This window comes from Phyllobates terribilis, unplaced genomic scaffold (assembly GCF_046119375.1).
Source record: "Phyllobates terribilis strain yellow unplaced genomic scaffold, ASM4611937v1 Scaffold_10__3_contigs__length_209671492, whole genome shotgun sequence".
Classification (NCBI taxonomy): domain Eukaryota; kingdom Metazoa; phylum Chordata; class Amphibia; order Anura; family Dendrobatidae; genus Phyllobates; species Phyllobates terribilis.
In genome coordinates, this window is record NW_027362770.1 from 74455812 (window position 1) to 74473727 (window position 17916).

Here is a 17916-nt window from a genome sequence, read left to right on the forward strand (position 1 = left end):
GCGCACACACACAGTACGCAGACGTGCGCACACACACAGTACGCAGACGTACACACACAGTACGCAGACGTGCGCACACATACACACACAGTACGCAGACGTGCGCACACATAGACACACACAGTACGCAGACGTGCGCACACATACACACTGTACGCAGACGTGCTCACACATACACACACACACAGTACGCAGACGTGCTCACACATACACACACACAGTACGTAGATGTGCGCTCACATACACACACACAGTACGCAGACGTGCGCACACGTACACACACACAGACGTGCGCACACATACACACAGTACGCAGACGTGCACACACATATACAGAGTACGCAGAACGCCGACGTGCGCACACATACACACGTACGCAGACGGTGGAAAATAAGTATTTGGTCAATTACAAACAAGCAAGATTTCTGGCTCTCACAGACCTGTAACTTCTTCTTTAAGAGGCTCCTCTGTCCTCCACTCATTACCTGTAGTACTTTCACTTGTTTGAACTTGTTATCAGTATAAAACAGTCACACTCCAAACTCCACTATGATGAAGACCAAAGAGCTGTCGAAGGACACCAGAAACAATATTGCAGCCCCGCACCAGGCTGGGAAGACTGAATCTGCAATAGGCAAGCAGCTTGGTGTGAAGAAATCAACTGTGGGAGCAATAATTAGAAAATGGAAGACATACAAGACCACTGATAATCTCCCTCAATCTGGGGCCCCACACAAGATCTCACCCCGTGGGGTCAAAATGATCTCAAGAACAGTGAGCAAAAATCCCAGAACCACACGGGGGGGCCTAGTGAATGACCTGCAGAGAGCTGGGACCAACGTTACACAGGCTACCATCAGTAACACACTACGCCGCCAGGGACTCAAATCCTGCAGTGCCAGATGTGTCCCCCTGCTTAAGCCATTACATGTCCGGGCCCGTCTGAAGTTTGCTAAAGAGCATTTGGATGATCCAGAAGAGTATTGGGAGAATGTCATATGGTCAGATGAAACCAAAGTAGAACTGTTTGGTAGAAACACAACTCATCGTGTTTGGAGGAGAAAGAATGCTGAGTTGCATTCAAAGAACACCATACCTACTGTGAAGCATGGGGGTGACATCATCATGATTCGGGGCTGTTTCTCTGCCAAGGGACCAGGACGACTGATCCGTGTACATGAAAGAATGAATGGGGCCATGTATCGTGAGATTTTGAGTGCAAACCTTCTGCCATCAGCAAGGGCATTGAAGATGAAACGTAGCTGGGTCTTTCAGCATGGCAATGATCCCAAGCACACCGCCAGGGCAACGGAGGAGTGGCTTTGTAAGAAGCATTTCAAGGTCCTGGAGTGGCCTAGCTAGTCTCCAGATCAAAACCCTATAGAAAACCTTTGGAGGGAGTTGAAAGTCCGTGTTGCCCAGCGACAGCCCCAAAACATCACTGATCTAGAGGAGATCTGCATGGCGGAATGGTCCAACATACCAGCAACAGTGTGTGCCAACCTTGTGAAGACTTACAGAAAACGTTTGACCTCAGTCATTGCCAACAAAGTATATATAACAAAGTAGTGAAATGAACTTTTGTAATTGACCAAATTCTTATTTTCCACCAAAATGTAAAAAAAAAAACTCTTTCCAAATCAGACAATGTGATTTTCAGGATTTGTTTTCTCATTTGTCTCTCATAACTGAGGTCTACCTATGATGTCAATTACAGGCCTCTCTCATCTTTTTAAGTGGGAGAACTTGCACAATTAGTGGCTGACTAAATACTTTTTTTCCCCACTGTATAAACAGACATAAATATATACACCGTCATACACACTGACATACATAGATATACACATCATACATGCACACACAGACACATTAGACATTTTTTTAATATGGTGAGGCAACAAGCCTCGCTCACCTGCCCCCGGCGTGTCTCCCTTCCAGCTCCTGTGTCATGTGGCTGTGGAGGGTGCGCTTCTTGATTGCTGTCACTTAAACAGAAGTGCGCACACATGCACGCACAGCAGTGTGGGCAGCCATCTCTGTTTAAGTGATGGCAATCAAGCAGCGCCGAGGACCCTGCACAGCTGCTGGGGAGCGGCCCAGCTCCCGATGGCGAGTGGGCCCCTTTGTCCGGGGCCCTGGCACTTGACAGGGTGCTGACGCCGGCCCTACACACACACACACACACTCTCTGACTACAGTAGCCCTCAACCCCCACACACTGCCTCTAGCTGTGCCCCCTTTCACATATAATGTAATGTTCGCCTCCTGCTGGAGCTCTCACCAGTGCCCGCGCTCAGCGCGCTGTGTCTGCTCCTCTGTGGCCCCGGCTGCAATGTGATGAGCTCAAGAACTGGATGACATCATCACACTCACACTGCTGCACGTCGGACCCGGGGCTGATAGGCGCTCCTCTGCCCCAGTCCCTGCGCAGCACTGTTCAAATGTATTCGCGTCTAAAAAATGCAAATACATGTGTGTGCAGTGGTGGGCCTAGCGTGCCTGTCCAAAGAGAGGGCTCTGAGTGCCACCTCTGGCACGTGTGCCATAAATTCGCCACCGCTGGTCTATGGGCGGTAGTTCACTTGTTCAATTTTTTCAGAGCAGTCCACCAAAAGCACAGACTTGTACAATATTACGGTTTAATTGGACGAGTGCTATCCAATATTTTATCAGATAGTACTCAGACTAATGTTATTCTATAGGGCAGTGCTGATCAGCGTATTTTTTTCTTGTGCCGATCCGGCATGAGAAAAAAATCACAGCATGTTGCGAGTTGGTCCGCAAACCTGATGACACGCACCCATTCAAGACTATGGCTGTGTGTAAAACATTGGAAAGTATTTGGATGTCATCCAAGTGCAGTCTGACATCCACGGACTCAGACAATGGGGGAAGATGAAAGAATTATGTTCTCCATCTTCTCCTTACCTGTGCTCAGATTTTCTCTTCTAAGAGAATCGTCTCACAGTAAGCTGGCACTCAGATCAAGCTCTGATCAGAATGTCATTACCATGATCGACCTGATTCTTTCGCTTAGAGAATTAATGCTCATGTGAGAGAGCCTTTAGTCTGAGTGTTGGATCAAACTCGCCAATGCAAGTCTATAGATCCGTGGAAAGAGCGGACAGCACTCAGGTGCCATCCAGACTGTTAGGAGAAGTTTGAGAAAACTGACCAAGCCTTGATGGTAAAAGCTCACACTGACCAAACTCTGATTCTCTGACCAGTTTTTGTTCACTTTTTTCAGTACTCTAAGGTGCAACACTCAATGCCAACCTACAGGTGAAAAGTAAAACAGGTTGCATAAAAACCTGCGATCTAAATGTATATTGGGCTTCTATAATAATAGCAATAATTCTATAATTGCCTTTGTGTGGTCTTATTATGTATATGGGGTACAGTTTTGGTTTCCACAGTCTTAAAGACCACCTGTCAGCTGGATGCTGGACTATAAAAGGCAACAGCCATGTCACCGGGGTCATCGGGAGCTTTGCCAGCAGAAAACTGCAGTGCTAAACACCGCTCTCACATCGAGTGATGTACTTAGCATTCCTGATGGTTGATGATCATTTTAGCTTGGCGACACTGTGTCTACCTGAACACTTTAATGGCAGATCATCTACCAATAGAACGACCACACACATTTACCCTCTGGTTACATGGGGCGTTAGCCTGTAAGAACCTCTAAAAACAAGTATTGCTGTCGTATTGATAATGAAAATGTAAAATCTTTGCTGTCAGTGAATGGAAATACTCTGTTGGGTTCTACTCGCAAGTAGGCATGAGTGGTCCTGTGGATGGATGGATTCAACTTAAGTCCAAAGTTCGGTTCGGGTGCCAGAACTTTACCTGAACCCAAACCCATAGAAATCTATGAGGACCCAAACTGTGGTGCTGGAAAATCTGTCTCTCTCTCCCTCCTCTAATAATGCACTTTACATTGCTTGCTTAGAGGATTGATAACGTCTCTAATCTCATATGTGCCTGAGAATGGATGGAACGGTGGCCTTGCAGCGCTGGGGTCCTTGGTTCAAATCCCACCAAGGACAACATCTGCAAGGAGTTTGTATGTTCTCCCCATGTTTGCTCGGGTTTCCTCCTGGTTCTCCGGTTTCCTCCCACACTCCAAAGACATACTGATGGGGAATGTAGATTGTGAGCCCCAATGGGGACAGTGCCCATAATGTCTGTAAATTGTCTGAATTGTAAACCGCTGTGGAATATGTTGGTGCTATATAAATAAAAAGATTATTATTAGAAAAATAATTTGCACAATTCATTTTCACTTTGCTGGCGTACTGACAAACAGCATTACTGCCCTCTATAGGCAAGACTGGGAATGTAAGTTGGCCTGGAATTGCGCCATAATTCTGTGATTTAATTATCTGTGGACTATTTGTCTGGGCCATTTTCTGCTTGGAACAAAACAAGAATTTTCTAAGTAAACAAGTTAATCTTCCCTTCCTATTCTAACTAAAAACTATTGCCTAAAGCTGTCACATTGTGTTATACAAGCCGAGGGTTGCCTCCTGAGCGAAAAATGTATTTTCAGAGGAAAACATTGGAGGAGAGTGATTTAGTAAAAAAGCAGTGTGATTGGGTATGATGTGCCAAATCTATTTGACCCAGACATTTATAATTTACTCCTTGTTTGATCTTGTGTGATTTCATTTAGCCTGATAACAGCAAATCTCTCCGAACTGTTATTCAACCCACTTTTTTTTTGGAAAAACTTAGGATAGAAGTACAAAAGTCCCAAGTTTTTTTGTGTAAATACTAAGGTCTACACCTTTTGTGCAAAAAAAGTGGTGTACTGCCCATGATATATTCCATGGATTATTTTTTTTTTACTTCAAACACTTGTCATAGTGTCGTGGACTGCTTGGTAGAATTGTAAAGGCGATGTTACCCTAATGCCCCCCATACACAATAAATTGCTGTCGGCTGAACTTTGGCTTGGCCAACAGCTATCTTTCCCGAATTCCCCACACACTGAAACACTTAGCTAGGCCGAGCACTCCTGTCTTGTCCATGAGGAGTCTCTCTGACAGTAGCTTATCTCCCAGAGAATAAAAGGTTCTGCCATCGGAGATTCTACATGTCGGAGCCTTCTATTCCCCATCATCTTAGACCTTCTGACCATACTACTGATATTGGTCATGACACCAATAGATAGAAGTGATGGCCTAGCAGTCATGGAGTCAATCTACAGGGTTTGTAGTTTGTCCATGTAGTGAAGAAAATGGTTGATGTAACAATGTTTTTCCTATATTACCCTTATGTATACATAGAATAGCCTCCTATTTCTGTTTCAGCAGAAAAATGTTATTCTTTGTATAATAAAAGTTGTACAATTTTCCAATATGTTTTCTCTTTCAGTTTGTTATGGTTTTTAAAATATTTTCTTAAAGGGGTTCTCTGAGATTGAGATAAATTGTGATATAATTCAAATTGCAACCTGTCCTAGTCACGTGTCAGGGTGGGTTTCAGACTGAAGACATACAACTCCTGAGACCTGTGTCTCAACTGACAAGAGCTGTATCACATGTACATCAGTCGGAGGTCAGAAGCATGCCTGTCATATGTGAAGAAATATATCTCTTACTGTCTGAGCACAAAGTGGATTATCTCCAGGTTCTTCCTCCTCAATGTTTTTGTTTCCTGTCAGTTTGCACAGTCAGCTTTATAGCTCGGCACATAGACTGTCAGAAAGACAGAGGAGGAGTATGAAGATGGAGAGCTCCTTGCCGAGCACAATGTGGGTTAATACATATTTCTTCACATATCACATTGGTGCTGTTGGTCACCGACTGGGTGTATGTGATACCGCTCTTATCAGTGGCGAGACACAGGTCTTGGGAGCTGAATGTCTTCAGTCTGCAGCCCATACTGATAATGTGGCTAGAATTGGCTTCAGTTCAAATTATATCAGGGATGGAGCTAGATGGCTACTTTAGTCATGGCGCAGGTCATATAGCCAAAGATTGCTATATGCCACTGCTATGTTTCAGTATAGTGCAGGTGAATGGGCTCACATTGCAGTCCACAAGGTACCATGATCGTGACGATCAAGCAGGGCTGTGGAGTCGGTAAGCCAAACCTCCGACTGAGACTCCTCAATTTCCATGACACCATCTCCAACTCCGACTCCCTCATACATGGCTCATGTGTAAGTGATAAATTTACTGTAGCACAGATTCATCTCAGCTAAGTCTAGACCCTTAGATCAGGAATAGGACAGACATTTATAGGACATTTCATGACTTTCCCAAATTCTTATGAAAAGATATCCCCTACAAACTGCATTGAACTACTGTACCCAATTTATTATATATTTTAGGAGTTGGAGTCTGTCCATTTTATACCGATTACGACTCCACCAAAATGGACTCCGACTCAAACTCAACAGCTCTGCAATCAAGTCCCAAAAAGTCGGAACCACTTGAATTTTTTGTGACTTGCTTGTCATTGTACTTTGCCGGTTGCAGTGCAGCCACATTTACTTTATGCTGTGGTAGCAGTGATTTTGGACACACCACCTGTGTCATGTTGCCCCAGTCTTGTACATCCTGGTAATGTGATGGACGCACGAGTACATTATGTGTCATAGTGTACAGAGCATACCATGACACAGCTCTATGTTCATCACACCACCAGGAGCACATTTTCATCACTGGTTCTTTGACTTGACGTTGACCATCTTGTTCTATCCCGGACCTGTCCTTGTAAACCTTTATGAAATCCCGGACATGTTGTGTATGTACCAGTACACAAAATAATCCCTGTAATATACGCTCTAAGACTCCGTGCCCACTTATGATTATCTGTGCTGCCTGCTCTTGAAAACTTTTCCTGAACATTGTTGTTTTCAGTATCGACCTCTCCGTTGATGAAATCGCAAGTTGTGTGCAGACACGTGGATTCTTCATTTTCATCCTAATAGATAGGATTTGGAAATAAATGAAGTCCACCAGCTGTACCATATATCAGACGGTGTAATAAAATATGCTGTACTATTGATTTAATAGCTTCCTCTGTGAGGAGCTCTGGAACTTTGAGACTAAATCTTACTATGCATTTACATCACTAATACATGAGTGAGGAGGTATGGGGAATGTCATGAGCTGTCACCAGGACTTCAGACCCTCATTAAAGCGGCCATTGTGAAACCTCGACAGTCTTGACAGAAAGTCACCGTGACTCATGATGCTGAACAATCAGCTGTTGAGCTCAGGTTTGAAAGTGCGGGTCATGATTTTAGTCATAGATCGAAGTGCGCACATTGATGCGGATAGATAACCAGCAAATGATTTGCCAAGACCTGCAATCTTCGAATGACTTGCCATAGAGTGACTAATAAGATCTTGGGTTTACGATATTTTTTTTCTGTGTAAACTTATGTATGGTGGCATGCTGTGTTTCATTTTTACTTTTATGATGCATATGACAAGATTTGTTTTGATCCATTTTGGAAAAGATCCTCATAGATCTCATTATATGTGTTGGGCTGTTTTTTATTTTTAACAGGACGCATTATTCTCCTGAGCAAGGTCAACACAACCTTGATGAAGCTTAAGGCTGTGTGCCCTCTATGCTTTTTTTAAGCGTTTCCGCCGCAGCGGCAATTCCGCTGCAGAATCGCTTAAAAAACGCTTGGTAGAAGGTCTGCCATGTTCCCCAATGATAATCCACATGTGCTGTTTACATGCGGAAATTTCCACTGCGGATTATCATTGCGGAAAAATCCGCAGCACTACCAATTATTTTGCTGAATCGCGGTATTTTCGCCGCCATTGACTTGCATTGGACCGCATGACATCCGTATCACTACATGTGCAGATGCGGATACATCATGCGGCTCAATGTGTGGATGGTACCCGAGTTAGGAGAAGAGGAGACTCTCCTCTGGACCCGGGTACCATAGTACCTGTAAAAAAAAAAGAATAAAAAATATACATTATACTTACCTTCTGATGGCCCCCGGTGTCCATAGAGATGTGTTCTGGCTTGCTGGCAGCTTGCGATGGTCTAAAAAGGACCTGCCATGGCTTCACTTAGTCATGTGAGGGGTCACGCAACTGTCGACGTCAGTGGTCGCGTGACCCGTAACATGACTAAATGATGTCACTGCAGGTCCTTTTAGTCTACCGCGAGCTGCCGGCTAGCCAGGACACATCGGATAAAGACACCGGGTGCCATCAGAAGGTAAGTATAATATTTTTTATTTTTTACCATTCTTTCGGTCACAGAATATAAATCAATGCCGGTTGCATGGATTTATATAGTGTGACCAAGTTGTCAAGCACTTTCCAAGTGATGCTAAAATCGCTTGGAAAGCGCTTGTCAACCCGCATGCGGAAATGCAAGTGAAGAACGCTTCACATCCGCTTGTCCCTTGCGGATTTTACATGCGTTTTTTCTGCCAGGGAGATGCAGAAACGCTCAGGAAAAATCCGGAGCGTTTCTGCATCGTGGGCACATAGCCTTACATGACTATGGTAGCAGCATTGATAACCTAAGGGTATGCACTCATGATTTCTTTTTCAGGTGGATTCCTCCATGGAAATCGCCTGAAAAACCTATCAGAAAATGTTCAAAAGAATAAACATAAGCATTTCAGTGTAAAATCTACTTACTGCACATATGTTCAGGCTTTTGAATATCTTTTAAAGGGAATTTGTCACCAGGTTTTTATTACCTCATCTGCATAATGTAGGAAGAGAGACCCTGATGCCAATGGTGTTTCATTTAGTTTACTGGATGCAGCAGTTATGACACAATCAAAGTTCTTATATGTTGGATGTAGCAGAGCTCAGAAAGCTAACCTACCCCCTCCACACCACAGCTTTTTCTGCACATTGTCTATTGACAGTGAGCTGCTTATCAGAGGTGGGGGCGTGGTCGGACCAAGGCTCCCAAGCACTGCGGTCCAAGCAGTGATAATCTCCCGGTAATAAAACCTTCATTGTATAGAAACAGCGCACAGCATAGTAGATGACACATGTCTTAGCCGCAAAAACCTACTGACCGATTCCCTTTTACCGCTTTCGGTTTTTAAAAATACCAAATGGTTAAGAGAAGTGACATGTCCATTCTTCTGGCGTTTTCCGCTTGGAAGACGCTTTATACTTTACAACACAAGCCACGGGAAAGCTCAATAGATGTCGCAACGTCTCTTGAAGTGTTTTTACCATTGTGTTTGCTTACAAAACCTCTATCATTTATTCATTATTTAATAGAGAGAAAAACGACATTGAAAAAGACGTCCCAAACTCTTGGAAAAACCCACCAAGAAAACGAAATAATACAAAAGAGGCTTTAGGAAAAAAACACCAGAGTTTCCTAAAGTGTCTTTTGCTTGAAAGACTTGGCGGGTTCACCTGAGGTCAATAGACGTCAAGTGCACCTACCCTGAGCTTGACAGAAACACTAAACTTTCAAGCGTATCAAAATAATGCTAAAAGCTGGAAAATTTTATTTACTGTGAAATTTCCACCATGTTCTCCTGAACATTTTACTAACAGTATTACAGTATAGTTTTCTGAATTAGCGGAACATAACTTTTAATGTTCATGTGGCAGGAAGGACTTTTGTGTGATGTAAGTAGTTTGAGATGTAAAGTGCTTTTGCTAATTGCGTTAGGGAAGAATGGGCTGATTGGTTCTTACTTATGGGAAAGCGATAGGAATTTAGAAATCCACGAGAGTGATATCTATACGAGCATCTGTAAGTTAATGGCATGTCAAAACCTTTTCATAGATGGGCTACTGAATCCGATCCCCTCAGGTTCAACTGATACTAACCGTAAACCAAGGGATCCTGTCGCGTTGGAAATGGAATCTGATCACGTGAATTGCTACCTTGCCATCATGTACCGACTAAACTCCCGGCTGCTTCACTCAATATATCACTGAGGGAAGTGGAAGGGACGAATTGCAAGTGGAGCTGAATACTAACTGTGTGCACAGTACTCACCATTAGGATTCGGCAAGCTGCACAGAACATTTACTTGGGTGGACAACCCCTTCAATTATTACCATTAACATATTGTCCTGTTTGTTTTTTTCTAGGTTTTTCGTACCGATTTAATAACTGCTATGAAAGTTCCAGATTCCTTTCAATTTGCACCAGATGACTTTTATGTATTGGCTGATCCTTGGAGGCAAGAATGGGAAAAAGGAGTCCAGGTGCCAGCAGGGTTAGAAGTAATACCTGAGCCACAGGTCAGGTAGGTAATGTCAAATACGTTATTTTTTCAGTGCTAATTCCTTATGTATTTCTTATTAAAATACTAATTTCTTGTAAATCTTTCATGTCTAGTTTGTGTAAAATACTTTAAAATCCCTTTTTGCGCCCTGACTAAGCTCTTCAATTAGTAAATCCAGGCAGGTTACTACTAACTACTACTAACAGGTTTGCAAGCAGTATCCCGCTGACAGTGTCTGTGTGGCAACTATTATTATTTTTTTCTTAAAACTGCAAATACAAGAATTTGGAGTGAAATGTAAGTGACAGGAATACCCTAAGTTTGGTCGCATACTCCTGTGCTAGATTTCCCTGGTAGGCCACAGGGCTGACCCCACAGGACCACAGGCCCGTCTGCATCACGACACTCTGTATATTTCTAGGGAATTTGCCTGGTCTCTGGGTGACATCAATGGTTATTCCCATCCCTTACATTTATTCCATATGCACGGGATCTTCTACATATGGTTAGTAGTCAACTGACAATGGAACCCACACCTATCTCAAGAGCAGGGCCTCGTCGCACACTTCTATAAGTAGAGAGGAAGTCAGAATTCCCATACAATCCCGACCACTTCTTCACTGGCAGCGGCGCACATTATCCCCTACATGTACAAGAGGGGAATTCTCCTTTTATTCTATCATTGCCATTGAATGGATATTGCAGCCACATTTATCATTCAATATGTATAGGCTATTGAGTGGAGATGGATTTGCAATATTGCAGGCATATACAGCTCTGGCAAAAATTAAGAGAGCACTGCAAAATTTTCAGTTTCTCTGATTTTTCTCTTTATAGGTATATTTTTGAGTAAAATGTACATTGTTGTTTTAGTCTATAAACTACTGACAACAGGTCTCCAAAATTCAAAGCTAAAAATTTTGTATTTATTTGCAGCAAATGATAAAGCGTCAAAATACTAAAAAAGAAACAGAGAAACAGTGCTTTCAGACCTCAAATTACTCATGTTTTAACTCAGGACGAGTTCAGAAATCAATATTTGGTGGACTAACCATGATTTGTAATCACAGCTTTCATGAGTCTTAGCATGCTTTCCACCAGTCTTTCCATGCTTTTCAAAAGAAAACTGTTCAGTGGTCTCTTAATTTTTGCCAGAGCTGTATAAACAGTGACCACATTTTGCTATGGGCCTGTACAGGTCCCTCTGATTCTATGTGCAAATCAGCTCTCCTCCAAGAGAGCTGGCTGTCTAGTTCCATCTATTGTGGACAGCTGCCCTTCAAGCTAATATCTGACCCTTTAATGAGCTTTCCAACTGGATTTAGTCAAATCAGAGTCTTCTCCAAAAGGAAAAGACACTTATTACCAAACAACTGTTTCAGGGGTTCTCCTGGAGGAGGAAAACATTGTTTTTGTCTCTTTTTGGTATGTCATGTTTTAAATAAAGTTGCTTTGTTTTTGATACTTCCAGGTATTTGGCTTTGGCAAAACCATATTTATATAGTCATGTACCGATGCAGTGGACTCTGGGATAATGACTGCCGGAGGTGGCGCATGCTCAATTGAGATTGCGGGAGACGAGATCTCAGTGCTGAGATCTCAATCTGCGCGTGTGTCGCCTCCGGCGGCCATTTTCCCGGAGTCTGCCACATAAGAAAGTATTAAAACTGCGGGGCTCCGGGCTTTTACAAAATGCCAGAGGAGCCCCCGAAACGCCGAGCACCTAGTCCTGGGGTCTGCAGACATCACACCTACTCCTTCCTCCACCACCACCAGAAGCTTCCGGCGGCTGCGACCCTGGGACCCCTCTCCACCACAGCTACAATTCCGATTATAAGACACCCCCCCCATTTTACCCCCAAATTTTAGGGGGAAAAAGAGTGTCTTATAATCCTAAAAAATACGATATGTTGAAAATCCATACATAAAACTCAGCGTACTTCCAAGAGAAATTTATTTTTGTTACGTTTGAAATAAAGCTGCTTTGTTTTTGATACTCTGGTATTTGGGTTTGACAAAAGTTTACTGATATACTTCTGTACGGATTACATGCGTTTTTGATGCTTGGGCGCTGTAGATTTTCCACATCTAATGCAGGTCTATCAGGAAAATTGGTACAGAAATTGACGTAACTGCGAGTGAAATGGACATGTTGCAAATTTGAAACACGCACCACAGGTCAAGTTTACACTGAGTGAAAAAAAGGCACAGTGGGCATAAGATTTCTATAAATCCCTACCCAAGCAGCTTCAAAAACTCATCTTGGGAACATAAAGGGAACCTGTCACCAGGTTTGTCCCGTATGATCCAAGGCCAGTACCTGTAAACAATGATATCTATCATTCTAACATGCTGTATGAGCCCCCAAACCGGCCTGCAAGACAAGAAAAAGACCTTTTATAATACTCTCCTACGAGGCGGTCGGGTTCGATGGGCGTCACTGTCTTGGTCCAGTGCCTCCTCTCTTCTTGCGATGCCATCCTCCTTCTGTGCTTCATGTGGATGACGTGTCCTACGTCATCCACACAGTGTCCAGCATCGCCCTCCTGTGCAGGTGTACTTCTCTGCTCTGTCCAAGGCACAGCAAAGTACTGCATTGCGCATGTGTCGGGAAAGGTCGAAGAGCCCTGCTGCATGCGCACTTCAGTACTTTACTCTGTCCTGGTCAGGGCAGAGAAGTACGCCTGCGCAGGAGCGCGATGCCGGGGATACTGTGTGGGTAACGTAGCACGTGTCATCCACACGAAGTTAGAAGGAGGATGGCATCGCATGAAGAGAGGAGGCACCGGACCAAGACAGCAGTGCCAATTGGACTTGACCGCCCCATAGGTGAGTTTAATAAAAGGTCGTTTTCTTGGCGTGCAGGCCGGATTGGGGGCATATATACAGCATATTAATATGCTGTATATCAGGGCTGAAAGGTGGTGGCCTTACCTCATGTAGGACAAACCAGCTGACAGGTTCCCTTTAACCCAAGACTTTCTGTGTGAGAGCCAACCACAACCTCACACTCCTGCATGCCATAGATGAGGAATCTGTGAGAAAAGCCTCCTTGTGCATTAGTAGAAAAGCAGACTCACTAGCGTAGGTTGTCTTGCGGCTTGTTCACACGTTGCATTTTTCAAGCTGGAAAAAAAGCAGCGTTTTACATTCAGAGCTAAATTAATGAGATTTCTAAAATCTCATTCACTCTGTGCATTTTTTTCTTGTGTTTTTTTCCCCATGGTGCCTTTTATTTAAAAGGCATCATGTCCATTCATTCTGCGTTTTACCTTCTGTTTTCCTCATTGAGATCAAACTGGCTTAGCACTAAAAAATGCACCGAAAACGTACTAAAAAGTGTGTCAGGTACACTGCTCTTTTCTTTTCCATAGTCTGTGTTTTTCATGCAGAAAAAAATCTGCAACATCAAAAAAGCACCAAATACTCATCATGGGAATGTAGCACAGTACTAAATATATCTTTTTTATTGCAGTCTCCTTTATTACTAACAGAGAAAGATTTAGGAAATCCTCAGTGGTTTGTGATTTACAATTACCAGATTGTGCTGCTTTTATGTTAAAGCTCATGGACGAGGCTGATATCCCTGCATGTGATCTTGTCTGAACTCATAACTCTGTTTGCCATTTATAAGTAGTCAAAAACACATTATAAAGCCTATGTACTAACCATGTTGGATCCCACAGCAGCGGAGCAGCAAGCATAAATCACCTTGAATTAATGAAGCCGGTGGCCAGCTAGAAAGTTATTGGGAGCTAATACTTTTTTCCACTGTACCATGGGTCATTAGAAATTCATTAGCTCTCTTAATTTTATTAAGGCTGTTATCACCAAGACTAGTAAACCTTCCTCACTGCTTCATAAGAAAAGCAAATGTCACTCCTCTGCTCTCCCAATAAAGATAACCTTAGTGTGCTGCTGTAATTAATGCTGAAGTAATTAATGGATCTGTGTCAGCAAAGCAGGCATGAACGTCGTCCTCGACCATCCAGGAATGATCTGTGGTCTGATGTCAGAAAGTAACAAATAATAAACTGTTACTAGACATTGAGGTCATTAGACTTTTCGGAATGATCATAGTAACATAGTAACGTAGGTTGAATAAAGACCTAGGTCCATCAACTTCAACCTTTCTCCCCCAATTGTACTCCCCATACCAACACCATAACATAAATTCCTGGTTCACACATTGCTTTATATAAATGTGATTTTTTTTTTTTTTTAAAGATTTTAGGGTCTGTTCACTATTCTACATGGAAAACCTTTCCTTAGGCCCCAATGTTCTTGGTGTATGCAATGAATGAGTGCCAATTTGCCATTCACTACCAATCATTGTACATGCATTACTTTTCAGTTCTTGTAAGTGAGCTCTGGCAGCAGGATTTATTATTCCTCATTGACCACATCCTATCACTGCTCTGCCTCTTTAAGTCCTAATAAAACATGCCACTTTTCATTAGGACATGAAAATGCAGTGAACCTTCAACCTGAGATTGTGATCCTGGATCTCCTTTTGCCTAACAGCACTCACTCCCCATTGATGCCAGCGCTCTGCAGGGACTAAATTGACCCCTTATATGCCACAATCAACAGCGACTGCAGAATGTAAGGAGATTGACAGAAGGAGATGGGCTTCCTCTGTCACTCCCATTGGCTCCCTGCAGCATGAGCACGAAGAGCCAAAGCAATTGGAGGCTTAACAATGGCCTCTAGGAGTGTCTCCTAGATCAAAGGATCACATGTTCAAGTCTCCCTTTGGGACAACAAAAAAGAAAGAGATTTTTAAGTGTTAAAAAAAAGTTAATTTATTTATTTATTTATTTTTTTTTGGAATAAAGTCCCTTGATCTAAATGGAAAAGCAAATGTCCATAAAAAAAGACAAATGGACAAACAGGAAGCCAAGAGGAAGGATAGTAGTACGCCCCTGAAGATGAAACTTTAGAACAACCCTTTAAGGGAGAATTTATTCATCGCTGTATGAGAGGTACTAAAATACCAATACACAACTTTTTTAATTGTGAAACTGTATAAATGCTAAAAGGTATTTTCTTTAAGCATACATATAGGACAGACCTCTAGACCAGTAGACGCCTTAGTGAGTATTGACCAGCCATTACTGCATTTAAATGGAACCTGTCACCTCCAAAAATGCATACTACCTGTTTAAACCGTGCCTGGCTGCCTTACTGGAACAGCGGCTACAGGGAGAAAATGAACTTCTATTCTCCCTGTAGTGTGTGAGTATGGGGTGTGGGCATAAGGGGAGTGTATAGGGATGACTGTGAAGCAACCGTGTGTATAGGGGTGAAGTGTCTCAGAGAGCAGTTACAGTCACTAATCACTTCTCAGCACATTGATTGACAGCATGCTCCACTGCATATTTGTGTAGAACAGGCTGTCAATCAATCGATTACCATGTACTCACTGTACAGTGGTGATTGTAACTGCTCCAAGCATCACACCAGAATGCCGACCAGACATGATTTAACTGCTGTTTACCTGAAGATTACCACTATAGGTGACAGGTTTCCTTTAAGACACAAAAGGATAAAGTGGAAGAGAATAAGAAGAATCAGATCCATTTAGTTCATCTAGAAAGTGAGTGGAAATTTGGCGACAAAACTGTTGCCAAACGTTTTTGAGCGTAAACATCAGGCCTCTGAATTACGATGGCAAATATTGGAAGAAGAAATTATTACAAAGGGAAGCGTTCTGGGTGACAGCATTAGATGTGATACAGATGAAATCACAGACGGACACTGATGCCGTTCCTGTGCTGTCCCTTTTGAGCATTGTAATGGGTAGGACCAGCACTGCAATTTATTTTATTTTTTGGCATACAAGAAAATCACTGATTCTGCACACTGCTGAAAATCGGTCCAATATTATTCACGAACAAGAAAATTGATGTCTGACCGAAGTCTTAATGTAACATATATTTAAAAATCTATCAGTTCCTTGGCAATTGTTTAGGAAATTGCTATATAAAGCGGACCTGTCACCAGATGAAGCGTGACCACTTTTTGCTGAGGGTTTTTTGGATTAAATTCGCCAAATGTTTCCAGAGATGTGCTGATTTTTATGGTCTTTAACAAGGGGGTGTATCTCACAGGATTCTCTCGGGGAGGTGTTTAGGCTACGCTATATTATTACCCTATCAGCCACGCCCTCTTGGTAAAGACTATAAAAATTGCACTATATGTAAGCGCCTTTACCTCTGGGACCATACAAAAAAAGGTGAGAAGTGGGAATAAAATCAGTGTAACAACTGGACTCTTTTGTCATGGTGACAAAGGTGCTAATCACTGAATTAGAATTACAATCTTCTGGTGTGCCTATGATTGCACAATGGTATTAAATATAACGGTGTGTTTTGATATGTTGCCATGAGGGAGGGCCATATTGGTTTACATTATTCATAAAAGAGCTGGGTGTGCCCATGCCATCACTCATTAGGAAGGGAGTGTTTCCCCATCAAAATGGAGGGTCTCCTTGTATGAGGCAGCAATTTGACTAATAAGGGAAAGTGAGGATCCTCTCCAAAACTTGCCTGAATAATAGCTTAATAAATGCTAAAGAGAATGAATATATGCACTGCAATGTCAAAACAGCTTGTTCTGCATCGGTTTAGTTTTATTGAGCTTCTTTTAACCACTTCAGGCTTTGAAAGCTGCAGAGTGGTTAACTGAACAGACCTGACCATTCTTCAGTTGGATTCCACTTGGAAGGATCACTATTCTATGTATAATGTAAAAACAAAAAACTCCGACATTAAAACCGCCACAAAAAAGCAATACAGAAGACTCCAAAAAAGATGTTTCAGTAAAAACACCACCAACGTACTAGGTGTGAACACTGGCGCTTAAAAGATGTCATGGGCACATCCCCAAAGAGTAGTAGTTATTTGTTAAATACTCATACACCCATCCACAGGACACTGTAGGGATCATATGTGTTGTCTGAACAAGGCAAGGTTAGCTCCAAATACAGAAAGGAAACTAATCACTGTGGTTCGGCTCTACACTTACTGAAATCCTGCATTTTTTGCCAGTTGTCACACCTCAGAATTCGATCCTGCCGTCCTGTGCTTCTGTCGGCGTCTCTGTCCGCTGAGTCAGAGCAAGTTGTGTCGCTGTCCGGGTGCTGATTACCTTTTAGCCTTTGTCCATTCCTTTCAGACAGCAGGTGTTTTTCATTTGTTATCTAGCCTGTTCTATCACATTGAAGGTGCTACCACTTAAACCTACCCCCTGCTGGTTTTCTCTGCTGGTGATAGTCTTTAGTGGATAGATCAATCAGATAAGTGTACTGCTGGGGTTTCTTTCTTATGCTGACACTTCCTCAGTTTCTTAGTAGGTAGGAGATACACTCGACGGCCTTTCAGTGAGCTAGGTCCAAGTGGTCATCTTTACCTGCAGGGGTTATTCAGATTACGCTGAAGCCACTAGGGCCTGCGTTACCAGATACTTTAGTCTGTACAGGAACAGGGTGGGGATTGTGCAGTTTATTCCTAGTTAGATCCTTTTACCCCGTGTTTACTACCATGTTTTTCCCTTTACATACTCTCTTAATTTCAGTTGTCTTTCAGCAAGTGGGTGAAAACTAGTTGCTATGATGTCTCTGATGCGCAGCACATACAGCCATGAGGGATACATGCTCTATTGTCTCTATTTAGCACTCCCACTGTCGCAGCAGCATAGGATATTAT

At 42.7% G+C, this 17916-nt stretch overlaps 1 protein-coding gene across 3 annotated transcripts in view; it reads left to right on the top strand.

The window, feature by feature from the left end:
* Positions 1-17916, top strand: part of JADE2 (jade family PHD finger 2) — a 338504-nt gene that overhangs the window by 84915 nt on the left and 235673 nt on the right. For all 3 annotated transcript variants that reach the window (XM_073649598.1, XM_073649599.1, XM_073649601.1), the window contains exon 4: positions 10071-10228. In XM_073649598.1, the coding sequence (XP_073505699.1) occupies positions 10071-10228 (158 nt within the window). The remainder of the gene's footprint in view (positions 1-10070; positions 10229-17916) is intronic.